At 44.8% G+C, this 26,403-nt stretch overlaps 1 protein-coding gene across 5 annotated transcripts in view; it reads left to right on the top strand.

The window, feature by feature from the left end:
• The window catches only part of LOC105026197 (microtubule-associated serine/threonine-protein kinase 3), a 43,984-nt gene extending 20,040 nt beyond the window's left edge, over positions 1-23,944 (top strand). For 3 of the 5 annotated variants that reach the window (XM_020049366.2, XM_020049368.2, XM_020049367.2), the window contains 26 exons: positions 1,347-1,435; positions 2,108-2,180; positions 3,669-3,701; positions 4,001-4,079; positions 5,507-5,664; positions 6,990-7,065; positions 8,713-8,922; positions 11,410-11,511; positions 11,712-11,844; positions 11,952-12,019; positions 12,237-12,328; positions 12,848-13,056; positions 13,170-13,308; positions 13,392-13,524; positions 13,903-14,068; positions 15,596-15,697; positions 15,957-16,079; positions 16,371-16,483; positions 16,630-16,781; positions 16,914-17,035; positions 17,338-17,547; positions 17,689-17,906; positions 18,003-18,125; positions 18,246-18,382; positions 18,881-19,071; positions 19,334-23,944. In XM_020049366.2, the coding sequence (XP_019904925.2) occupies positions 1,347-1,435; positions 2,108-2,180; positions 3,669-3,701; positions 4,001-4,079; positions 5,507-5,664; positions 6,990-7,065; positions 8,713-8,922; positions 11,410-11,511; positions 11,712-11,844; positions 11,952-12,019; positions 12,237-12,328; positions 12,848-13,056; positions 13,170-13,308; positions 13,392-13,524; positions 13,903-14,068; positions 15,596-15,697; positions 15,957-16,079; positions 16,371-16,483; positions 16,630-16,781; positions 16,914-17,035; positions 17,338-17,547; positions 17,689-17,906; positions 18,003-18,125; positions 18,246-18,382; positions 18,881-19,071; positions 19,334-20,409 (4,327 nt within the window). In that variant the 3' untranslated portion in view covers positions 20,410-23,944. The remainder of the gene's footprint in view (positions 1-1,346; positions 1,436-2,107; positions 2,181-3,668; positions 3,702-4,000; positions 4,080-5,506; positions 5,665-6,989; positions 7,066-8,712; positions 8,923-11,409; positions 11,512-11,711; positions 11,845-11,951; positions 12,020-12,236; positions 12,329-12,847; positions 13,057-13,169; positions 13,309-13,391; positions 13,525-13,902; positions 14,069-15,595; positions 15,698-15,956; positions 16,080-16,370; positions 16,484-16,629; positions 16,782-16,913; positions 17,036-17,337; positions 17,548-17,688; positions 17,907-18,002; positions 18,126-18,245; positions 18,383-18,880; positions 19,072-19,333) is intronic. The other 2 variants (XM_010897496.3, XM_010897497.3) reach the window with 1 other exon arrangement.
• The last annotated feature ends 2,459 nt before the right edge of the window (positions 23,945-26,403 follow it).

The following is a 26,403-nucleotide window of genomic DNA, read 5'->3' as shown; positions in this document are numbered from 1 at the left end:
TCATGTATCTGTATTTTATTTTTTTTCATAACTTACAGTCCATCAACAATCCGGTAATTGTTATTCATAGTATTCTGAGAATTTTTTCTGAATTACGTACTTGTTAATGGTGAAAATATACACTGACAAGCATTTCTGAAGGCCAACAGCATAGTACCTTGTATGCCATTGCTGTTTCTTTTGTAGCTAATCAGAGTCGGATATTGGTCCCTGGAAGGGAGCATATGTAACGTTGATGTGCCATTGAGCAAGGCTCTTTACCCTAATTGCTCCCGTTAGTTGTGGCGTAGAAGAAATGCTAACCCATGCAGACTCATGAGACCCCTCTTAACTCCAGTTTGCCCTGGTCCTATAGAGCAACGTTTTTATTTAACATCATTCATCGACATAATATCCACCCATTTCAATGCCTAATCTTAATGCGATCCTGAGTGCATCAGAGTAGTATTCTTTTGTTTAGTTCTCTGAAGGCCCTATGATAATTAGAATAATAATAGTGAGTTTTTGTAATGTGGTTTCTTTTGCCATACAACCATCATAATGCCCTTTACAGTCTCCCACAGTAGATGCCCCATAATGTTACAGACCAAGTAAAAAGTAATCCATATTTATTGCCAAGCCCTAATGTAAAACCTTTTTTGTCTAAAACGGTTAATATTTTTTGCTTCAGCCTAAGAGGTTTTAACAGTAAAGGAGCACGAGATGGCACAAAGTTTTCACAACTTTCAAGTTGCCCCTAACAAGACCAGAAATGTGCTCAGTGCAGTATTGCCCATGGCACTTATCATAAGCCAGTGTCCTGTCTAAAACGGCATGTTATTTGCTCCAGATAAGACTTGGCTAAATTGCCGAAACAGATGGGCAGAATGGGTTAGACCTTGTTGCAGTATTGTTTTGGTAATTCAGCACAAGGTTTCGTATAGGTGAAGTTATAGCTCCCGTTGAAGTCTGTAATATAATTCTCTGCTGCTCTCTGGATGTACTGAAGGCTGTGGACAGAACGTGTGTGGACACAACTGTCGCCCTTTCTGAAATACCTTTTTTCACTCCGCGTTGCCCTTTCTTGCTGTGGATGTTCTCTCTCTTTGTTGTCAAACCATTATAAATAGTGCATGACCTAATGGGTGATGAATCACATTCTGTTTTTGGCAGTATTCACTTATGTACAACATTCAAAGTGTACTTAATCATTTAATGTGTTCTGTAGTGTCCTCTCGCCAAAGGGCCTTGAACTCTTCCCATTGTCATTTAAGCGCAGAAATGTCTTGTGTTTTCAAGCACTGGATAATGGATGTCCAAAGTGTCCCTGGGTGACTGACAGCCATGTTCTGGTTTGTGTTCCACAGTTGTCGGAGCAGCAACAGGAAGAGTCTTGGTGTGGGGACGCCGTCGCCCACTCTTTCCCGCCCTCTCTCGCCTCTCCCTGTCCACACTGGTAAGAACCGGTGCTGAAACTGCAGTCCCACACGTTGACACTTTTAGCTGTTTCAGAGTAGGCTGCCCTCTTCAAGATAGCAGGTGAAATTTTTGCGCTACCATTTATTCTGTGCTGCTTGTTTAAAATAAAGGTGGAGTGACACATCCTTTTGGGCAGGAGAACATTCATTTTGCTCTTGGTGAAACGGGTGCTCCTCTCAGCATTTGAACCTGAAGGAATTTACTGTATATCCCTCACAAGTTGTTTGGCAGGTGCACCCTATGAATAGACATGTTGGCAGAGATCTCAAGTTCAGTCGTGTTGAGGCTCATTTGATTAGGGGACACACATTTATTAATTTATTTGGTTCCCAGTAGCTTAATACATGAAGATGTATACAACTTGCGTGTAAATTAAAGTTGTGTTTTAAACAGATGCACATCCTGTCGTAGACTAACACGGTGCTACTTTAAAACAGATCGTTGGTGGTGAATGCTCTTTCATGGTAACGGCTGTTTTCTTTGGTACCATACAATGGTCCTGTTTGAGATGTTATTCAGTCTATCTACTACAGTACCATAGGCTCTGTACAGATATATCAAAGGGACTTCAATTCCCACAAAGCTATAATTTCGTATTCTTATCATGTGTGCTTAACTAACTGTAATGATGGTAATCTTTTCTTTTCAGCTGCGAGCAGTCCCCTAGACAGCCCCCGAAATGTGTCCACCTGTGCCTCCCTCAATTTCCCCTTTGCTCGCAGGTATGTTGGGACCTCGCTGCACTTTAGCACCATTTATGTTTGTGTGTGAGTCCATCCAAACTCTAAGGACAGTTTTCCTGTCCCTCCTGATCAAACTTTGGTCTTTCTCAACGTCTTCTGGTGCCTGTCTATATTGATCTCCCTTCCCTGAAAACCTTTTACGTTACTCAAACACTTCAGAACGGTACGCCGGGAAGTTATTGATTTACCGACCAGCGCCACCACACGAACGACCGGTTGACAAACAGTTGGATCCCCTTCAATGTTTACTTGACCGTGTCTCTCTTGTCATTGGCTGCAGGGTTTACCCATGATGGCACACTCAGTGCCTGAAAAGGGTTTTAGTTCAAAGCAAATGAGGCAAGTTAAAAATGCATTGAGCCCGATTGCGAATTGGTTGCTTAAGTCAGAGTTGTGATGAAATCCCACATCCCCCATGCAATATTAAACTTACTTCACACTCGGCAAAGTTGAAGTCAAATTCGGCAGCAAGAACACATTGTTGTGGTTAGTATATTTGGCAAAACTTTTCTTCTGTTGGAAAACGTTTTCTAACAAAGAAGAAAATGTTTAATACCGATGCTCCTTAAAAGCCGCTTAGTTGCATTTAGTCCTAAAATGTAATTTGTATTTCAGTTGTATCTGTCTTAAAAAAGTGACTGGAAGAAGGAACCCATAAACTTCCCTCCAGATGGAAGAGCCAGACATTTAGAAATCCACATTTAGCTAAATTTTCAGATTGCAAAAAAATAAGGTTTTACTCAACAGATTTATATCAACACAGTTCTTTTAGGAGTTTTCACTATTTCAAAACAACAGCAAACTATCATGTTTTGTTTGGTGAATCTTTAATTAATGTTATGATTTTACCATTCAAATTAAACAAGAGAACAAAAAAAAACTAAAATAACTGTTTAAATGGTCAAAGGCACATCAGGCCATCTTAATTAATACATTTTAATGTATCTTCTGTATATGACGTTTGCTAACTGAATTGTTCATTATCAACTTATACAGTTTCCCACCCTAAAATAAATCCCTGCAGTACTAATGTACACATTTTTGCACATCATAATAAGCCTCTGATTTTAAATAAAGAATAAAGAAATGTCTCAGTGCCTTGAGACATTTGATAGAAATGCCTTTTTATTTTTTCCTTCTTTTTTTTTTTTTTACCCAAATGTCTCTTGAAATGTGATATCAGCTGAAAAAAAGCTAATACAACCCCCTTATAATTTAAGCTACCCATATCCTGGTTATTTAGATAAAGTGTGATTCCCTGTTTCAGATTGCATTGGGCTGGCACTCTATGCTAGACAAATTAAGAGCGACACGTTCGCCAGTTGTCAGACTTTATTTGTCAAACTAAATGTCACAGGTCAGTGGCAGCCATGTTTGATCTAATCACAAGACTGCGAAAGTCAAACCTCATCTGTGTAACGGTTAAAAGTGTTCACCCCCCATCTTTTCCTTGCTTCCTCCCTGCTGGAGTGACTTCAGCCACATGGCTCGTACTGACAGGTAGCTTTTCTTCTCTAATCTTGTTGTCCTTCATTTCCTTTTCGTGCTTTTGTATTTTGTGTCCACATTTTCCTCAAACCATAAGAGTCCATAACTTTACCCTTTATCAGCCCATAGTCACAGTAAGTGAATATTTACTCCTGACACACCAACTGTTAAATCAAGGCATTTTACGTCATGAACAACAGAGGAGTAACTAGACACGCAAGGCTTTATAGTGTGGGGGCGGAGTTCAGTGTTATATAAGGCAGTTTGGGATATGGGGTTCTCTAACGCCGTGACTGTCCGTTTGTCTGTAGAGCGGACGGCAGGAGATGGTCTTTGGCGTCCCTCCCCTCCTCTGGCTATGGAACCAACCCGCCAAGTTCCACCGTCTCTGTAAGCCTCCGACCTTCTCCCATCCGTCATGAGTTCCATTTCACAACACCACATCAGCCGTGACTAGGAAGATATACGTGCGTCTCGTGCGTAAAGATGTGTCTGAATGAGTCAGTGTGTTTGGGCCTTTTAGTGGATGAGTGTATTCAAGTGTACCAACGCTCTGTGTTTTTTTTGTACTGTGCCTCCGTTTGTTACACACCCCCCAACTCGCTCATCGTATGAAATGCTTCACCCTGCCAATATGGTTGCACTTTCAGAGTTTCAGGTTTCAACTTAAAGCATTTTTACAGAGTGTCGTAGAAAGCGAGCAGACGCCCCGCAGCGTAAGTTCCTCTGCTAACAAATCAGCCGCCTCAGTTCGGACAGACCGCTGAAGGACAATGTGATGAAGTCTCCATTCTGGCGGTGAACACGCCTGGCCATGTGGTCCTCCATTGTCCAGTAGTTTTATGAGGTGAACCTTGGGACATGCGACGAGGTCAGGCTGGGACAAAGGACCTTTCAGGGTTGCTCCTCAGAGGACCCCTTATGTGTGGGCAGATAAAGACCATCACAGATGTGGTTTGTCGAGTCACTGTGATTTACTGCTATTCGGGACCCATGGGTGGGAAGGTCAGGCAGTTGCATCTGGTGTGTCTTAAATATCATAAAAACGATGATTAAAGAATTTGCTCGTTGTTCAAAAGTTTGGGGTCACTTTTGTGGTCCATTAAAATAACATCAAATTGATCAGAAATAGTATAGACACTATTGTTGTAAATGGCCTCCCACCACTCTTTCTATTCTGGTTAGAGGCAGTTTTCGCTTTTCTTTGAGGGGAGTAGTACACGTTGTTATACGAGATCTTCAGTTTCTTGGATATTTCTCTCATGGAATAACTTTATTTCTCCAAGCAAGAATAGATTGATGAGTTTCAGAAGAAAGTTCTATGTTTCTGGCCACTTTGAGCCTGTAATAAAACCCACAAAAGCTGGTGCTGAAGATGCTGAACTTGTCTAAAGAAGGCCAGCTTTATTGATTCTTTAATCAGCCCAACAGTTTTCATCTGTGCTTATGTAATCGCAAAAGTGTTTTCTATTGATCAAATAGCCAGCCTTTTAAATTGATAAACTTGGTTTAGCAAACACAACGTGCCATTGGAACAGAGGAGGTTTGGTTGCTGAAAAAATCGGACGTTTCCAGCTACAATAGTCATTTACCACATTAACAATGTCTTCACAGTTTTTCTGGTTTCTGTTGTATTAATGGAAAAGAAATATGCTGTTCTTTCAAAAACAAGGACATTTCTGTGACCCCAAAGTCGTGTACATGACCACCCAAGAAAATGTTAATTTAACTGATTAGGACACCGGTTCTCGGTCTGTTGAGATGAATGGTGGGGCCGACGGGACATGTAATGACTCCTCGCTCTCCCTTTCCCCCAGTCGTCCTCCTCTTCCCAGGAGCGTCTCCATCAGCTCCCCTACCAGCCCACCCAGGACGAGCTCCACTTCCTGTTCAAGCACTTCCGGAGCTCGGAGAGCGTGACTGACGAGGAGGTGCGCCCCTCTCCGTTGATGCGTCCTCGCTCTCGTAGCCTCAGGTAACCTGTTCTCCGGCCCTCGGAGGCCGTGCGCTCCAGTAGATCAACCACATGACGCTTCCTTTTTGGTCGTTTCTAACCAAAGGTGTTGGATGCTACTATGTGCAAATTGGCACGTTCTCCAAAAACAATGTGTTTAGTCCAACCCCAGTGAGGCAATGTCATTGTTCTGTTGGTTTCCTAATGAAGTCGCGTCCCTTTGTGTTGCGGTAGATTGTTGAGGTGTGGCTGAGCGCATGTGTCAATGGAGTGCTTACACAGAGAACGGACGTTTGGAGACTCTGTTTCCATATTCAGATCAATGCCTCTGCCTAAGGCCCAGGTACACTCACTGTCCTTGGATTCAAAAGGTCCCGCTACGGGGGTTCCCTTGGCGCTCTCCCTCACATCGCTGAGTATCAGGCTTTTGTCTACTCTGCCTTAAAATGGCATAATGGTGGGCTGTGTCACAAACAGTAATGAGGTGTCAAGCCATTGAATTTCCTTTGTGCCATTCAGCCTTGCTGCCCCAGATGTGGTCAGTCCTGTTTTCAAAGTAAATCAACATCGTTCGCATTTGCCAGCGCTCGTCCCACATCCAGGCGACTTCTGGTGAAACACTCCCATCATTTGCTGAAGAAGTATCCCGCTTTGCAACGGGTAGAATCCGGCACCACCTCCGTGGGCCGTGGAGGGTCAGCCGGAGCGCGCCGCGTGGTTCCGGGCGGCTAGGAGAACAGCGCTGAAGCACCGGTCTGCTCGGTGTGGCGCCTGCCAAGGCCCTGGGCTCCCCGTGTTCTCACGGCACGCCGTGCTGCGCGGGTGTGTGGGCGGTGTGCTAGCTAACGGCGGCACCGCCAGGACCTGTGGAGGGGGGGGGGGGGGCATGGGGGGGCTGTAGCACGTGGTGGGCAGGCTGCCATCTGCCTGCTGCAACAGAACCGCTTTCATGGCAAGTGAAGCCCAGAAGGGGTGGGTCACTGCTTCGTCCCCATAACTGTTGGGCTTTGAGGTTAAGAGGGAACAGCAGAGGCCCTGTTTTTCTGTTACATGGGCCACACAGACTGCCTATCTCTGCTCCATATCTATTGCCTGACCTAATTCTGAAGAGGTTTTTCAACCCAAGTCTTAAGGTGTAACAGGGAATGTTACATTTTTTTATTTTATTTTATTGTTTAAAGGATTGGATTTAATCTGGGCCCAAATGGTGCACGTTTATTATTTCATAACGTGTCCTTGCTGGGGATGTTTATTTTGTCCACTGTTGAAGAAATTGCAGCCAGCCAATCAGAACTGTCAGTGGAGAGATAGATGTTGACAAGCTTTGTCTCTCTTTCTGTTTTCAGTCCCGGAAGAACGATGGGTTCATTTGATAATGAGATTGTCATGATGAACCATGTTTACAGAGAAAGATTTCCCAAGGTATGTCAATTTGTAACTTCACACTTTGCCATACAGCAGGCAGTGCACGTTTGGAATTTGCCAAACTCAAAGCTTACCCTGAATTTTATTACTCAGACTCACTGTATGTTTTGTGTCTGACCATAATCTGATTTATTAAGGTCAGATACAAAATGGCACGCTTTATAAAGATGAGCTGAAAAGACCATCAAAAATACATACCACAAATACTGATCTATATTGTAGGCTTGTATAATATCAGATTACTGAGGTGTATGCATGGAGTTTGTTTTTGTTTATCTAATCATGGCACTTTTTCCATCTGAGTGTCAACGCTATTTATCAGATTCCAGGCAGTGTATTTCTTACATTTCAGCCAAAAGCCTGGTTGCCTCTGCCAGGAACAGTAATGTCCCTGTCAGTCTCTGTGGTTGAAAGTGAAGAGGGCAGTCCCCAAGCACAGACATAGGATCTGAATCTGGGAAGAGTGTTAAATCTTCTAGGTATTATTCAAAAACATCGGGATGGTGGCACAGAAAAGAGGCCCTTTTACTTGTATCAGTGCACATCCTGCAGCCGAGGCTGAGCGTTTTAAAAACATTCATTTTGTAGATCATCTGTACCAATTAGATCATCGCTCTCATAATAATGTACTCCATTTAGCAGGCCCTTCAATACAAGCTAAGCGACTAACAATCATGAGTTCATACATTAATCGGTTGGTCACAGGGATATATTCCATTAATTGTCGACCCCTGCTTTACACCATTTGTATGCTAGTTGTTTAAAATTGCACTACAAGCAACTAGGGACATGATGAAAAGCTTTATGTATAAAAAACTGGGGCAGATATTACCAATTAAGCATCCATTTGCCGTTGGTGAGAAGGGGGAAAATCTTTACTTAAAAAAATACACATCCATCCTATTCATATTTAATTCACTTTCGTAACTATTCCAGAATAAATTCCTTTACTTTTTTTGTTGACAGGGTTATATTCCCAGTGTCATTCTGATTACCGTTACACCCCGTAGCTTTGTAAAGGCCTAATAAAAACACAGGCTGCCGGGTAGCATCGAGCCACTAACTGAAAGGTTGCCAGATCGAATCCCTGAGCTGGCAAGGGGAAAAATCTGTTGTTCTGTCCCTGAGCAAGGCATTTATCCCTCGGTCCTCCAGCGTTGTTCTTTGATATAAGAATGTATTCTCAGTCATACTTAAAATAATAGCACCCAGAATGTCTGTAGACTGGCTGTGTATAGGCCTATTTCAGTCCCATACACAGCATGGTGTATGATCGTCCAGAGGGCTACTGTTGAATTGAGGTGAATAGTTTATTTTAAGCTTATCTATGCTACGGGGGAAAAGTCCCAGAGAAATATTGTTTCATTGAAACTTTGTGTTGATTTGCATTCCCAGAAACTAAGCTGAAAATCTTGGTTGACTGGTTTCAGTGATGCTATTCGATTAGAGCTCAACATCAGGGACTTTACTCTTATAGCCTATAATCTGAATGCAACATTGAGAACTACGAAAAGACACCTCCAATTTCATGTATCAAGGGTGCCGGTTATACTGGCCCTGACTTCTACCAGTTTGTAGTGCTCCAAAAAGTGCCACATTTGATCGCTGGTTTTGACTGAATGTGTTTCTCCACCGTTCCTTCAGGCCACAGCGCAGATGGAGGAGCGTCTACTGAACATCGTCACTGCCTGCTCCCCAGACAGCAGCCTGCCCTTGTCTGACGGCGTGCTGGGCTTCATCCAGCACCAGCTGGTGGAGCTGGTCCGAGACTGCCTGGACAAGTCCCGCACCGGCCTGGTCACCTCGCGCTACTTTGTGGAGCTGCAGGAGAAGCTGGAGAAGCTTCTCCACGAGGTGGGATGGCCGCACATGTCTCCAGTGATTGGCCGATAACCTGCGCAAGCCCTTGAGTTTAAAAACTTGTGCTCTCAAACTACCCTTGATAATCAGTTATATTAGGATTAGCATGACTTGCATGTGGTTTTACTGCTACTGTGCTGTGTAAAGCAGTCTTAAGGGCTGTCCTAATTATTGGTTGAATGAAGGGGAGTTTGTTTCCAGGGTTAAGAGAGAATATATATAAAATGGGCAGTACTTTCAGCAGCTCCGGAGGGATCTTCTGACATAGGTCTACAGTCGACTGTTCTGGCTCTGAGTTAGCGAAGCCTTGGGCCAGCGCTGACCATGAATATAGCCTGTTACTATAACTTCACCTCGGGTGTCGGGCCTTGGGCCAACGTAAGGAAACTGGACTGTACCATGTACTCTACGCATTGTCACGGTGTTGATAAAACCGTATCATGTTTGGAGTGTAGGTTATACATCTGACCGTTCAAATGTCCTGAATCAAGGGGGATTGGCTGTGCCCGGCCTAGTGGAACGAACTGCCAAAAACACAGTGTAATACACTCAAGCCCCAAGGCACACAATAGATTTGGAAATGGACTGATCTTTTCAGCTCCATCCCAGTTATGATGGAGCGGTAGTTTCTATGGCAACGTCTTCCACCTCCCCCTTGTGTGTCAGGGCAGGAGCAGGGACGGTGTACCTCCAGAGAGCAGGCAGGCCTGAGGTGCCATATTTGAAATCCGTGGTATGGCCATGTCAACCTCCTGCAGTCCTGTGCTCTTTCGGAGGGCGCGCCCTTTGTACGGCGTTCCTCAGCGTTCCCAAGGGTGACTCACGGTGGGAGTCAGGATCCCCTCAGAGTGCACCTCTTTGATGTAGCGTCTACTCTGACACATTATCGTGGGGATACGCGTGCGGGCGAGCGTGCGGGCGTGTATAGTTATTCTGGCCAGATTCAACACGTTTTCAGGGGACACATTATGGAGTTAGATGTGTCTCAATATTCGTAAATATATCTAGAAAATCCGTGCGTGTATTCATCACTGCTCACGAATAAAATGAGGATTTGTACATGTGAACAAATATATTTTGTAAATAAAAACATTCTCTGTAAATACGTAAACACGTTTCACAAATATAAATAGAATGTGAGAATATGTAAAAACATATTTCACTAATAAAACACAAATCTGTAAAACATTTACAACTGCTGCTTAACATTTGCCAGTGTTGACTTCCATTTACTGACATCTAGGTCTATTTACGAATATTGAGACAAATCTCCATAACACATTGCTTTTCCTCATCCTTTTTGTAAGATGTTCGTCCTCATTGCGTTGGCTTCTTTTGTTTTCCCTCTGTGCTTTTTGTGAGTCAGAGTTGTTCCCTCACGTGTGAGTCGGAGCGTTACTGAGGCTGTCTCATGTGGTGGGGTTGTTGCCTGTGAGACGTGACGTCATTTCCTGTTTTACATTTTCTTTGCAAAAACCCCAGTTTTGTGTCGGGTGTCTTTCTAGACATGACTTGAAAGCACTGCGCATTCATTTCCACTGAGCTGCTCTCATTTGTAAATCATTGTTTCTTTCACCATTTTAAACCAAGCAGACTCACGTTGGTCCTGCTTACACAATCTAACTGAAACATGACTCTGCTGTTGAAATGGGGTATCCTATGTGGAAATATAGGTTGAGGGCTTAACATCATTGCCTACATGATTTGTGAACCGTAGAGCAATTTATAATAGTGTTATTTATTTTGCATAATCTATTCCTTTCTCAGCTCCCAGTACATTTAAAAAGAAATTGCATTGTATGATCATGTAGCCCCTCCCCTATGGTGAATTCTAAGATCTGTGGAAGTGCTTTGCACACAGGCTTTCTTTCTACACAATACCAGGATCTTCTATCTAGACAGTATGTCCTGGCTTGAGCACCAGAAGACATTTTAGCACCTTTATTTTGTAAATGTTGCTAATGTAAAAACAATACATAACGTGAGTCCCTCTGACCGTTCCCTATGAAATGACCCACACTCGACCAGCAAAGAAGTCGTTGATTTAGCGTTCTGTAAAATGTCTGTCCAAGTCTGTACGGTGTGGCGGTGTCAACAAATTGCTTTTCACCAGACATGAAGATTTAGGAAACTGTCAGAAATGTAAACAGCACAATGTGAGTGCGAGAATTGTCACTTGGCAGCTTCTGTGATGAAGGTCTCGGAATGTTCAGACAGAAAGCACATCGTCCAACTGTCTCTGTGTGATACTCGAGACAGGAAGTCTTGAGTCTGCAAGTAAATCATACTGTTTTGGATATATTTGGGTGTATTATTTCCATTTCACCTGATTTAACACGATTTTCTTGACCATGCTGTTTGGTATGCCGAAAGGCAGGATCGGTCCAGTGTTTTAACCCCCCCCCCTCCAGTGTCTTAAGGTGATCATCTCGATGGGCTCCTCTATGCAGAGGCTGATAACATTTTGTTGTTGCAACCCAGGCGTATGATCGTTCGCAGAGCGAGGAGGTCGCTGTCATCACTCAGCTGGTGAAGAAGATCCTGATCATCATTTCCCGCCCGGCAAGGCTGCTTGAGTGTCTGGTGAGCCTGAGAGAAAACCTCCCGTTCTGATTTCAAAATGGGACCGATGCATTGAGGAGCGATGTATTGATTTTTCTTCTTAGTCTGCTGTGTTGCAGACAGAATGGGAACAGTTTTAACCTGCTGCTTCGCTTATGACATTTCGTAGCTAGGCGATTTATATTCAAACTAATCTAATGGACAATGGATGTCACTGGCAGGAATTTGACCCGGAAGAGTTCTACCATCTGCTGGAGGCAGCTGAGGGTCATGCCAAAATGGGGCAGGGAGTTAAGACGGACATCCCACGTTACATAATCAACCAACTGGGATTGACTCGTGACCCCCATGAAGGTGAATGTTTTGACTGAACATTGTGAGCTAGGTTTCCCACATCCAGACTGACATCCAGAGCCAATCAATATCATCATGCATTGCATATTTCCCCCTTGCCCTTTTAGATATGGTTCAGCTTGAACACTATGAGTCTCCTCCATCAATGACAGTGGAGTCTGATGAATCCATGGAGGTATGGCTAGCCTGATATGTACTATATTTGTTTGTACGCAGAATTACATAAACTGTACGTTCAATTGGCCCAATAGCGGCCCTTTTCGTTAATTTTCTTGACATAATTTGGTGGACTGGCTGTGTAATCTACTGGTACCAGTGGGATAACGGGCTCCACAGGAGCTTCTGTATGTCGGTGTCCCAATTGTTTCTGTTGTTTTCATGGTCTGCTGCAGATGAGGTGTTCCCAGGCGCTCACCGCAACGCGCAGGAAACCCCTGGAGAGTGACTTTGACACCATCAAGCTCATCAGTAATGGAGCCTATGGGTGAGGCACCCGACGAGCCGGCGCGTCACCACACCGAATAAGCGGTTACCGTGCTAATGCTAAATCAGTGCATAAGTGGTCAGCGTGCTGACGTTAAACCAGTGATCAGTTCCAAGCAGAGGACGTTGTTTTACAGTGTGTGATCGTGAGACGGGTCGTGTATAGCAATTCGAAATTTTAGGTTGTGTAACCAGAAATTTTATTGAAATTGCTATACCCTATAGAAATGCATGTAACAAATGATTACACGGCAAAATAGATACAAAATCATAAGAAAGATGATGTTGGAAGAGTCCTACATCTAAGAGGTATAAGACCTCTTAATTATTGCAGCCCATACACTTTCACAATTGAAATGAAGACTTACTGGTGTACTGTTAAACGGCTTCAGGGACGCTTGTTTTCATTTTAGAGAAGACAGTAGTTGCATTCCTTAGGTTCCACGGAGCATGAACTGTGGAAGTAATTGTCTGCACCCCACTGTTCATCGCATGGCTCCTGTCCCTCGGGGTCCCGCAGGGCTGTGTACCTAGTCCGACACAGAGAGACCCGGCAGCGTTTCGCCATGAAGAAGATCAACCGGCAGAACCTGGTGCTGAGGAACCAGATCCAGCAGGTGTTTGTGGAGCGGGACATCCTGACCTTTGCAGAGAACCCCTTCGTGGTCTCCATGTTCTGCTCCTTCGAGACCCGGCGCCACCTGTGCATGGTGATGGAGTATGTGGAAGGTAAGGTGTTATTCCACCTTAAAATGGGCCACGAATGGAGAGTAACCGGAAAGGTATGTGTTCCACCGAGATTCTTACCGGATGAGGTTCAACGCGGTGGTTGTCTTCGGCAGGTGGGGACTGTGCCAACCTGTTGAAGAACATGGGCCCCCTCCCGGTGGACATGACCCGGATGTACTTTGCCGAGACGGTCCTGGCCCTAGAGTACCTTCACAACTACGGCATCGTTCACCGGGACCTCAAACCTGACAAGTGAGTCCGGCACCAGCCTTGAAGGTGCACACACTGCAGGTTGAAGAAAGTGTTTCAGCGTGTCCTCTCTGTCCCGCCTGCAGCTTGTTGATCACTTCCATGGGCCACATCAAACTGACTGACTTTGGCCTGTCCAGGATTGGCCTGATGAACATGACTACAAACCTATATGAGGGTCACATGGAAAAGGACACAAGGGAATTCATCGACAAACAGGTGAGTCTGTGTTTTTTCAAATGCCTTATTCTTTACCAGTCAGTCATTCTAAATGTTTTGCGGGAAGTTGTAAGACAGCAATTGTACCTGGGCTTATCCAATGTGTGGATTAAAGTACTCAACCCGGTGTGGATTAAAGTACTCAACCCGGTGTGGATTAAAGTACTCTACCCGGTGTGGATTAAAGTACTCTACCCGGTGTGGATTAAAGTACTCTACCCGGTGTGGATTAAAGTACTCTACCCGGTGTGGATTAAAATACTCTACCCGGTGTAGATTGAAGTACTTAACCCGGTATAAACGTATCTTCCCGTAACCAACGTGTGACTAAATTCCAATGTGTAGATATCTGCGGTATCTGACGGTCTTGTTCTCTAGGTGTGTGGTACCCCTGAGTACATCGCCCCAGAGGTGATCCTGAGGCAGGGCTATGGGAAGCCAGTGGACTGGTGGGCCATGGGAGTCATCCTCTATGAGTTCCTCGTGGGCTGTGTGCCCTTCTTTGGGGACACGCCAGAAGAACTCTTTGGGCAGGTGGTCAGTGGTAAGTGTCCAGGAACACTGTGTTTTATGTGAAGATGGATCAGTAAATGAGAAATAACTTTGTATCCTGGAATTGATCGAGTTTGGGTTTAGTACAAAAAATTCTGTTAAATCCAAAGTCTGAATTTGTTTAGAAGTTATGTCCACTTCTGCGCCCCCTGTTGCTCAATGTCTGTATTGAACCTTTAGCTCAATATGTGAGGGATGAAGTGCATATTCACTATGTGAGGGATGAAGAGCATATTCACTATGTGAGGGATGAAGAGCATATTCACTATGTGTGGGATGAAGAGCATATTCACTATGTGTGGGATGAAGAGCATATTCACTATGTGTGGGATGAAGTGCATATTCACTATGTGAGGGATGAAGAGCATATTCACTATGTGAGGGATGAAGAGCATATTCACTATGTGAGGGATGAAGAGCATATTCACTATGTGAGGGATGAAGAGCATATTCACTATGTGAGGGATGAAGAGCATATTCACTATGTGAGGGATGAAGAGCATATTCACTATGTGTGGGATGAAGAGCATATTCACTATGTGAGGGATGAAGTGCATATTCACTATGTGAGGGATGAAGAGCATATTCACTATGTGAGGGATGAAGAGCATATTCAATTATATGCAGATGATTTCGTCCTCCATGTATCTGAGACACAAGCATTTGTCCCAAATGTAACGAAAACTGTAACAAATTGTGTGATTCAGGACACAATGTAAGTGTTGACCATAAAATAATCTACTTTTCCTCACAGCAACCGTGGAATTAGATATTTTAGATGGATCATACTTTTTTGTCTAAATAAGTTACACAAAGCATTTAACATTGAACTAATGAACTGAATTACAGGGAATATAGACATCGAACCTTGCATATACCTTTAAATTATTGAATTGACTGAACTCGTGTTTCATACAGCAAGGGGAAAACCTGACACCAAGGGTTGCCCCTCTGAGAGGCAGGTGGTTGATCTGCTGAAACGTCAGTATTACTCTTGGACGGCCACGGTCATTGACAGCTCGGCTTGTTGATGACAGAAGGTCAAGAAGACCCTTGGTTCTTCAATATCACTAGCAAATCTTCTATTTTCTAATTTTAACATCAGAGGACATGAGTTAAACACCTGGTCTCAGATCAAACTTAGTATTCATAGAATGACTCGGGAAACGTTCCAAACATATCGGCCATTCTCAAATCCAACCTATTCAAGTCTTAGTTTTACGGTTTTAAGGTGTTATTTTAAAAAGGTTTTAAAATATCCTCTGCATTTAATATCTCTCATGTTTCATATAATAACTTCCTCCATGGAGACTAGTAATCCCAGCAGCTTAACAACATTGTACTTGGTGAAATGTAGCTGCTAGCGGTAGACAACCTGTGGGGACGGAACACACAAGGGTCTTTATTGTCGTACTCATTGTATATGAAACGTTTTTCTAATGACCGCTGACAGTGAACAGTGAGACAACATGTTCGGTGTGTAGATGGTCCCATTAACGTGTGCTTGACGAACGTACAGATGACATCATCTGGCCCGATGGAGAAGACGCTTTGCCGGCAGATGCTCAGGACATGATCACACGGCTGATGAGGCAGAGCCCACTGGAGCGCCTGGGAACAGGTGCGTCAACCAGTGTCCCTACTCTCATCCCTCTCTCTGGGAAGGTCCAGCAGTCTGGACCACCCCCTCTGGTGGGCATGTGGTTTGAGTCCAGCCCACTGCTCTTTCAGCGAAATGCCCACCCTTGTCGTTCTAACTTGTGCGGATATTGGATACCGGCCTTAGTCTTCCATTTCAGGCAGCGTAACGGACGTTTTGCCGTGTCACAGTATGTTCTGAGATCTGCACCCTTGTGATGGAAATGGTCTTTTGGTTTTAGGCGGAGTGTCCGAGGTCAAACAACACCCCTTTTTCTTGGGTCTGGACTGGAACGGTTTGCTGCGACAGAAAGCGGAGTTCATTCCTCAGCTGGAGGCGGAAGATGACACCAGCTACTTTGACAGTACGTGGCATTTCTCCACCACTTGTTCAGCCGGTCATTCGGCAGGTGCTCCCAGCCATCCAGGGTGACGTACGGTAGTGAGTGCATGGGGACATTTCCTGTCATTGCCAGTCTAGTGTCTTCACAGATCGTATCTTCACAGTGACGTATCTGCTGTTCATGTCTGCCTATTTCTGAATGATCAATGTTTTCTGTGGTAATTCATAGTGTTTTGAATGAGGATTACACATTTATTTGGCACGGCCCAGGTTCCAGAGTTCCGCAAAATGTTTGTGGTTGTCATGTTTTCAGCTCGCTCAGACCGGTACCACCATTTGGCCTCGGATGAGGATGACGAAACCAACGATGAAGAGTCTTCCCTGGAAATCCGACAGTTCTCCTCCTGGTCAAACCGCTTCAGCAAGGTTTGGAGGCTTCTCCTTCAAATTCGGGTCAAAGAACAAATTGAAATTTGAACAATATTACTAGAGTGTAGGGAAATTCCCTGTAATGTAATGGGAAGCTGTGAATCGTGGCCACTCTATCCAATGTTGATGTGCCATGCTTTCAGGTGTACAACAGCACAGAACACCTGTCCAACCTGAGCTTCTCGTCGGACCGCAGCCACAGCGAGGACAAGGAGGGCTGGGATGGGCGCTTTACCCCCTCCCCGGGAGGCGATGTCCCGAGGCAGGAACGCCAGCGCCAGGATCGCAAGGGCAGGTGAGCGGGTTGAAATGGAAATGACGATTAGTTCGACAAAGTCGAGAAGTGCCGGTGAATGCTCCGAGAAGACTACACCGGCCGTGGATGTGTCCGTTTAATGTGTCACTCTGGTCGTTTCTTGTCTTGCAGCCTTCGCCCGCGGGCCTCATCCAGTTCCTCGCAGCCGGAGAGGAGTGTGGGCCCTTTGGTGTTAAGCAGCACCCACAGTCTAGAGACCATGCCTCGCTTCGCCTTCTCTACGGACGATGAAGGTGAGCTGAGGCGGGGGTCACAGGCGGGGGTTGGGGTTCAATCCAGCCAGGGTGGTCTGTGGTGTTGGTACCTGAAGGGTGCTCTGCCAGGTTGAAGCAAGGGAGAGAAAATAGTCCGATCTTGTATTTCTGAAGCAGTGCGGTCGTGGTTGATGAGTCACCGTTAGATAACGCAGCCTGAGTGGTGATTCCTGAACATCCACAGCAGCACGACCAGACCGCTAATTTGTTGAGCCTAGCGGGAAACTCTGTGATTCCCAGTGGCTATCTGAAATGCCCCTTTATATTCCTGTGTCTTCCAGCCGAGGTGGTCGTGTCGAACCTGCATCGGATCCGGATCCGCAGCAACAGCACCGGAGCAAAACACTCCTCCCCCAAGGACCACAGGGTGCCCAGACGCTTTGGGAACCAGCTGGAGACGCCCGACAGACGGGCATCAGACAGACAGCGGCTTGGGGGCAAAGTCCCCAAGTCTTCATCCGTGTCTGCCCTGTCCCTGATCATCACTGCAGGTTAATACCGCTGTCGTCTCCGTGGCGACAGAGGGACCATGGCACAGAGCCAATGAGTTTTGCCTTTAAACGCTAAAACGACCAGGATCCTGTTCCTAACCACACTACTGCGATACCCTTCTACTCTGTGTACTGTTCCAGACGACCAGCCAGGCATCGGCCCCGTCTCCCCGCGCTCGTTCTCGTCCAACCCCTCGTCCCGGGACTCGTCCCCCATCCGGGACCTGTCGCTCAGCCTCAGCAGCCTGCAGCCGCCCGTTATCATCCACAGCTCCGGGAAGAAGTACGGCTTCACGGTGCAGGCCATCCGCGTCTACATGGGTGACAGCGACCTCTACACTGTGCACCATGTGGTCTCAGTAGGTGCTGCTCCGCGCTGGAATCACACGCTTAATCGCACGCCAAGTCCCGACGGTAGTACCATGACTCCTGAACCTCTTTCTCTTGCTTCACAGAGCGTGGAGGATGGCAGCGCGGCCCACAAGGCAGGTCTGAGAACCGGCGATCTCGTCACCCACGTGAACGGGGAGTCGGTGCAGGGCCTGGTCCACACTGAGATGATGGAGCTGCTTCTGAAGGTACCGAGGGCGCACCCCTGAACCTCGTGTCAACCTGCACCCGTGGTCCCTAAACTTAGGAGGGCGTTGTGCGTTTTATGAATTCCAAACCCTCACTGATGTTTGTTGATTTCCTTAAAGAGCGGCGGTAAGGTGTCCCTACAGACGACTGCGTTGGAGAACACGTCGATCAAGGTCGGCCCGGCCCGAAAGACCTCCCACAAGGGCAAGATGGCAAGACGTTGCAAGAAAAGCAAGAGAAGGGACAATCAGGACAGGTGAGGGAGGAGGTTATGGGTGGGATGATTTTATAGGTGGTTAAATTCACTGGAATATTGCTGTTGCAGTACATTAGCCTGGTGGGGTCGCTATGTCCTTATTTTACAGAATCATCCAGCAAGGGTCATTGTGCGATTGTCTATTTTGTCTCCCCCTGGTGGTCCATTGAGGTCGCTACATGCATGATAATAAACAACATGCATACCAGCGTTGTCCTTTTTTAACATCATCATCATCATCTTCCGCTTCATCCGGGGCCGGGTCGCGGGGGCAGCAGTCTAACCAGTGTTGTCCTTTTTAACATGGAGTTCTAAATCCATCTTGTGGCTTTGATGTCTGCAATCTTATCATGCAACCGTTTGTGTAAAAAAAAAAAGGTTTGGGGAGCATCCATCCTGAAAAATATACGTACCATATAATAACATGAATAATGCTATGACCCTTGTTACCCTTTGTAACCCCGCCGTAGCCATTGGTAACCCTTCTGTCTGTTGTAGGCGGCGGAGCGTCCTGAAGAAGCTGTCCAAGCAGAGCACCGTGATGCACAACAGCCGAAGCTTCAACTCTGGAGGCCTGCAGCACCACTCTGTTTCGTCCAGCGAGAGCCTGCCGGGCTCCCCCACTCACAGCCTGTCGCCGGGCCCCTCCACGCCCTGCCGCAGCCCCGTCCCCGACCACCAGGCTTCAGGTAGCAGAAAGGGTCCCGGCTCACACAAGCCTGACAACCCTGTTATTGCTGCTAGTAATACCGCTGTGACTACTAGCCAACTACCAATACTGTCACTGCCACTATTACTGCTACTACTACTGCTGTAAATGTTACTACTACTCCTACTAACTTAGTTGCTTTCAATGTGAGGATGTCCATATGACAGCACTGTAGCTCCGATAGCTCCTTGGTGGGGATTTTAAACCGGTTTGTCTTACTGTGTATTTAACCTCTCCCTCAGACATCAACTCACCCCAGAGCACGTCTCCCTGCTCCAGCTCTCCCAGCTCCCCGGCCGCCCACATCCGTCCCAGCACCCTGCACGGCCTGGGCTCCAAGCTGACCACCCAGCGCTTCACCAAGGTGTGCCGCCGCAAGTCCACCAGCAGCATACCCCCGTCCCCGCTGGCCTGCAACTCCTCCCCGCAGCCCCTGTCACCCCAGCGCTCCCCCTCCCCCCTACCCGGCATCACCAAGACCTTCCACGCCTTCCACGGAAACACCCTGTCTCCCCCCGCCATCGTCCGGCATTGCGCGCGGCCCCACAGCGCCGAGCCCCCCCGCTCGCCCCTCCTGAAGAGGGTGCAGTCCGCCGAGAGGCTCTCCGGCTCCTACCGCGCCGACAAGAAGCCGCATGCTCACCGCAGGCACACGCTGGAGGTGCCCCTCCGGGGCGAGGAGGTGGACGTGGACGGGGTCTGTGGCGGGGGGGCGCTCCCCTATGTCGGGGACCATGGGAGGCTGCCGGCGGGGTACGGGAGTTACCAGAGGCTGAGGGACTGGGCGGCGGAGCGCTCGCAGCAGCTGGTGGTGATGAGGAAGCTCAACCTGTCGGAGCGCCGGGACTCCTTCAAGAAGCAGGAGGCCGTGCAGGAGGTGAGCTTTGACGACCCCGACGACCAGAAGACCAGCCCGACACTCACCGTGACGCTCAGCGCCCCGGGGGCCAACCGGCTTCCGCAGCGGGCAGCCTCCTGGACGCCCACGTCCCAGCCCAGCGAGGACGGCGCCGTGGCGAAACGCTTGGTGCCTCAGATTGCCGTTCAGGGCTCGACGGAGAGCGAGGAGCAGGATGATTGGGAGCCGTGCTCGGACGAAGAGGAGGAGGAGGGCGGCGGCGGTGAGACGCAGCAGCCCGATTCGACGGAAAACGACAACGGCCAGCAGCAGCCGAGCAGAGATGTTGCCCTTACGGTAAACATCTCCAGTAACGCACAAGAGGCAACAGCTGCTTTGCACAGAGACAAGCCCACCTTCGAGAAAACCGGCACTACTCCAGTGGAAGCCAGTCCTGAGAAAGATAAACTAATGAAGTGACATTTCCTTGACTCATTTCAGTCAGCCATATCTTCCCAAGATGCACCTTGACACTCACTGCTGAAGGAAGGAAACATCTGTGGTGAAATAACATTTCCCTTCCTATGAAACAATTCACTTTCTTTTCCTGCTAGATTTCACTTTGTTGTGTAACTATATAACACTAGGAAATAGGCTGTATTTTATTCCTGCGTCTTAACTGTTCATTTTATAAGCTAATAGGATTTATAATGTGTCTGAAAAGGGACAGTATTCAAGTGACTATCCAAGGTTAAACTTTACGCACACAAAACACGATTTGTCTATATGATTTTTCTAGAAAAGTCTATTTTTAAACATGGCATAAAGAAGTTGTTTGTTATAGGAGCTAATAGAAGTCATTTTTGGAAAGAAAAGATTGGACTGATCATTTCTTACACCAAATTTAAGAATGAAAAAAAATTTAAGGGCAACTGAACTCACCAACTTGGCCTAGTTTTCAAGCCTTCTCATTAAGAAATACAGCTACCATGACTGAAGCCAAATGAGAGTTCCCTTGAAGGTCCCTCCCATCTGACCTCCTCCAGAGGAGACGAAACACAACACTAGGTGTAGGAAATTGAGCTTTTCCCTCTGAGTTTAACAATTAGCCTCAGCTTACTTGATTATTTGAGTGCTGCCATTTGTGGGCATGTTCTGGGACGTTGTCCGTGACACAAATGTTTTGTGACCTTCTGTTTTGTACGACACTGACTTCATAACCAAAATGATCCTATTCATGCTTTGTATTATTACATGGCTGTGTGACTCCCTATATGTGATTATGGCCTCGCTTCATTGCAGCAACAACCAGCGGTATCTTTTTAAAATGCCCACCTGGCCAGGAAGTATTTTCCAGGGACCACCAAATGCCGGAAGAGAGCAAATCCCCCAGCCAACGATCACAATTGGGCTTGCAGGAGCCCCACCTGCCCAAATATGTCGTGTGATGAGACCACCCAGGCCTGTCTGAAGTCCCCCTCACTCACCCCGCATGGCGCTGAGATGATTTGCAAAGCTCTCTAACGGACCGCTAGTTACTGTCAGAATGCAGCGACCAGAATTGGAACTATTGTCTGCACTTGCATAGATATAGTGTGACAGTGACTTAATTGCTTACTTTTTGTAGAAACCATTTAAAAACAAAATGTGATTTTGCAGTTCAGTTGCACTTCTATTTCTAGGGATTATTTTAAAGTTTTTCTGATGTAGGCTTGAAAGCTAGGACTTTATAGTTATACTACAAGTATATTTGGAATCATATAATCATGTTTTGGTTGATTTAAAGGCATCACAGAAAAAATTTATTAGCTATCTGCCTTGTGTTCTCTTAAGCCATACATTTGTATTTTTTTGTGACCACAGCTCTTATTTCCTTGCTTTCGGGCATAACAGTAGCAGGGAAATGGAGGATCCTTCAAAGTCATTATTTTCAAGCATTCAAGTGCAAATCTCATTTAATCAGAGGGTATTTACTCAAATCTTAGTTTTGAAAGCTATTATTTCACATGAAAGGCAGACAACTATTTTAGTTTTTTTTTTACTGGTGAAGATTTTGCACAATATTCTGTCCTAACCATTCTAGTAATTTACCCTTGACCGTGTCCACTCTCCTTGGCTTCCTGGTTCTTCAGTACTGAAACTCATGGCAACAGGTTTTATTTATTTCGCTGAAATCGTTACTGGATTTAAGTCAGTTGAACAAGGGTGTAGCTTGGCAATTGGCACATTTTAGTACACTTCAAAAGCACAAAGGTTTTATTAATTTAAAATAGTGCCTCCACGTGCCACACAGACAGTGGTTGGCATCATCGTGTTAGGAGAAAGCACAGTTAGTACTGCTTTAAGACCTATTTAAGCTGCATCCTGGCATACAGCTGTCCAGGTAACACCTTCAAGTAACAAACCCATTCTTATTTTCAGTCTGTTGTTTACACTGGGGTGAAATGCACTAAGGAAAATTATATTTTGACTCCAGGTTGTTGTTTTTTCAAACTGATGTCCTAGTGAGTTGATAGCAGCAATGGAGTGACTCCCCGTACCCTCAGCCTGAACCCTGGGCGTTAATAGCAAAGAAATGTGCTAGTTTAATGCCTTTGTACTGTACATGTATTTGTGTATACTGTATATTTTGATATCTAAATCTGTTAGTGCCCAATTCATAATTATTGTACTTGATGGATGTTTTGTAGTGCAACCAACTGACCTGAGCCACATGCGATGTGACCAACCATGGCTGTAAGAATGGGCCCCTGATAATTCCAGGGTGATGCTTGTCTTCAATTCAAATCTCTTTTGAACACTGAGTATGGTCATTTAATACACTACAGTAGTCCTGATGGTTAATATTGTGTCAATATTGGTACTTGTTATTTAACTCTATGTATATGACCAATGAGAGGGGTGGTGCTTTGATAGGTAAGGACCACCTATATATTTTCAGATTTTATGAACTGCTCCAGAAGTCAGTGGTGGTGAAAGCAAGTTACTGGGTATAAGACATGCTTGCTCACAAAGCCGGTCAGAATTGTTTACAGTGAACGAAAATGCTATGTAATTAAAACAGACAGTATTTTTTAATCCTGTATTTCTACTTGATGAAATCACTCTTTGATACCTTGTACGGTGTAGCTATTGTGTCACAGTCTGAACAAATCAACACTGCATTGTTTTAAAGGTTTTACTCAATGACCCATTTATGGCACTTCCTAATTGTTATGTAGGAATGATGTATGATGCATTTTGTTTACCTGTTTACTATTGCACGCATGTTGCATGAAATAAGGACACACGATACTTGATTGCATGGTACTATAGGTTTGTTCAGCCTCTACTGTTTTCTTCCGTGTCTGGCTCTGTGCACACAGTAGTCAACCAGGTCTGACACGCAACGCCCTGAACAGACTGGAGGTCCGTTTTCTAATCGTTTTTTAAGTATGTTTTCTTTTTCGCCACCTGTGTGTACATGAAATCTGATAATCTTCCACTCTCCTGGGATGTAATGTGTTTTTACTTTTTCTTGCCACGGCAGTCAGGGATCTCTTTAGTCAAAGTCATGAGGGATTCATGTGATTCACCAAGGGCCAGGAGTGAGATTCAAGGTCCAGCTACAGATCAGGTCTACAGTACCTGGCATCTTGTATTTTTTCTAACAGAAATTAGTTATAGAGAAGGTGATCTCTGACAGGGTCGGATGGACACGCAAGAGCATGTCCAACTTATGTCGTTCCCACCACCACCACCTTTGGTTAAATGATGTGATTTTGTTTGAAATGCTGAAGGTATAGCCCCAGTGTGCATTTTATGTGATTACACTATATAATGTGTGACGGTCTTCATGTTGCTTTTATTTAAAGGCAGTTTGTTTCCGTTCTCCGTTTATTTTTTTGTGAGTTGAAAACTATGTATGGAGATATTCTGAATTATACATTGTGAATTGATGTTCCCGAGCAGCCTGTATTTCTCTTGAGGTTATCTGTGGGTTTTTCTTTGTATCCCCAACAATTCTTCTGGCAGTTTTGGTTGAAATCTTTCTTGGTCTACCTGACCTTGGCTTGGTATCAAGAGATCCCAGACTTTCCACTTCTTAATAAGTGATTGAACAGTACCGACTGGCATTTGCAAGGCTTTGGATATCTTTTTACATCCTTTTCCATCTTTATAAAGTTCCATTACCTTGTTACGCAGGTCTTTTGATAGTTATTTTCTGCTCCCCATGGCTCAGTATCTAGCCTGCTCAGTGCATCCACGTGAGAGCTAACAAACGTATTGACTATTTATACACAGACACTAATTGCAATTTAAATAGGTGTGGGAAATTCAACTTTAATTGCAATTTTTACCTGTGTGTGTCATCTTGTGTGTCTAATGACATTCAAGGGTATGTAAACTTTTGATCAGGGCCATTTGGGTGATTGCTTTTATCATTATGATTTAACATGGAGCCAAACTAACATGTGGTAATAAATGGCTTCATATGATCACAATCCTTAAATATTTTTTTTTTTTTTTTGCATGATCAGTCTTATTTAAAAAAATGAATGCCAGAATTCCACAATTTCTTCCAGGGTATGCAAACTTATGAGCACAACTGTACAGTGAGTCACAAATGAATAATGCAACTGTCAAATACAAATAACTGAAAATAAAAAATTGCATTGTTTCACAAACATGTCAAAATCAAATTATTTGCTAATCATCCTTTGTTTATGTTAATGATTCATTTGTGTTGGGATTTTGACATATGTTTGTGAAACTATATGCATATATTTCTTGACAATGATATTTGACAGTTGCATTATGTATTTGTGACTCGCAACTTAGAAATCTATCGAAATGCTGTTAACTTTTATCTCTATGTATGGCCAGCACCTTATTCAGACAAAAGCATTTAAAGTTAGTTGCAGTTAAAGCATTGTTTCTGGATTTCAGAAGAATACCCACTGTGCCACCAGCAAGGCAAAGAATACAACTTCCTATAATTAGCTCCTCTGCTTCTTAGCCCACTTTCCAAAACATCAACAACAACAAAAACAGTGGAAATAAAATACATTTTTCAATGTATTTTTCACTTTTTTAAATGTGCCCTATTTTAAAACGCTACTCTTCTGAAGCCATTGGTCAGATACCCCAGCACATCCTCGTGCCCAGTGTAAACGCTATATTGATATTTTCATCTGAAACCATATGGAAGCTATGAGCCAATGAGCTTTTCCCCTTACACGAGCGCCACCTCCAGGCCAAACAAAACCACTTAAATGGGTTTAGCGAGACTTCTAACGGTTAGTAAAAACGGTTTAGGAGGGCCTTCATAGTGCCCCCGATCTGAACGTGCTTTCACACTTGTTGTTGTTTTGAATAGATTTTATGAAGATTGGAATATATGTGTTGCATTTGAGTGTTTTGATGGGTTACACCTCGCGCACATTGATAAAAAATATATCGGTCAGTTATTTTGGGCAATACTGGAGTATGGGAACTAAAGCGTGATGCCACACGCCAAGATGTATGCGAATCGGTCATTTCGTCCCAGAGTAGGTATTTATGTGTATTTAAGAAAACTCAAAACCGTCGACGTTATAGGTGCCAAAAGCAAATACATACTGCTTTTAAAAATGTCCCAGCATATCGTCACCATTTTGCTAATTTGTATGGCACTGCACTTAACCGCGTAAACCAATGTCAATTACAAATCTGCCGAGACTCAACTGTCTGCACCTTATTATCTCACTGGAATTTGGACTTTAATTTTCCATAGCAGAAACTGAAGAATAATTATAACCAATACTAACAAACCCAATAGGGTTCCAGTAGCTATGCTGTTGAAATTCGAACAAATGAATGGCTAGCATGTTAATATGACTGGTTGGTTTGAACTGTCGAATGTATTTGTTAATAAGTAGATTATTGTGTAGATATTTCGTAATAGAGAATTGATGGTTTCAAGTGGGAATGCTAACAATTTAGCCGAATTCTGACTTTGCCTTTCAGCAGCTGTCTGCTTCTGCTTGAGTGATGGGGGTGGGCCTTTCATGGTACAAATGTGACACGAAATCTATTTTGTCTTTACTGGCTGTTTCCAAATTGTTTTCTAATAAATTGTTTGCATATGGAACTTATATTGAATGATGAATATTTATTTTTAGATTGTTTCAAATGTTTTGTCCTGGTTATGTTAAGCGCTATTTCCCTTTGGTTGGCCATCTGTCATATATCCAGCAGAGACAGTGGTCAATACAATCTCCAAACCTGAAAAGGAGGTTGTGTAATTTCAACATGCACTTTTTACACAGGGGATCCACTTCAAATAAGATGTTTTGTGTAGGCTTACACGATTTCACACAAGTTTAATTTGATCAATACCTTCACCTGTATTATGACAAAAATGTGTAGATTTAACTGATGCAAATATTTTGACAAACATTGCCTTGTTTGTACTCAAGTGTCAAATCGCCGAGGTGGGTTAAGCCTAAATTA

The sequence above is a fragment of the Esox lucius genome, chromosome 8, assembly GCF_011004845.1.
Source record: "Esox lucius isolate fEsoLuc1 chromosome 8, fEsoLuc1.pri, whole genome shotgun sequence".
Taxonomy (NCBI): Eukaryota; Metazoa; Chordata; class Actinopteri; order Esociformes; family Esocidae; genus Esox; species Esox lucius.
The sequence above is the reverse complement of the archived record's forward strand: the minus strand, read 5'-3'. Positions and strand labels throughout refer to the sequence as shown.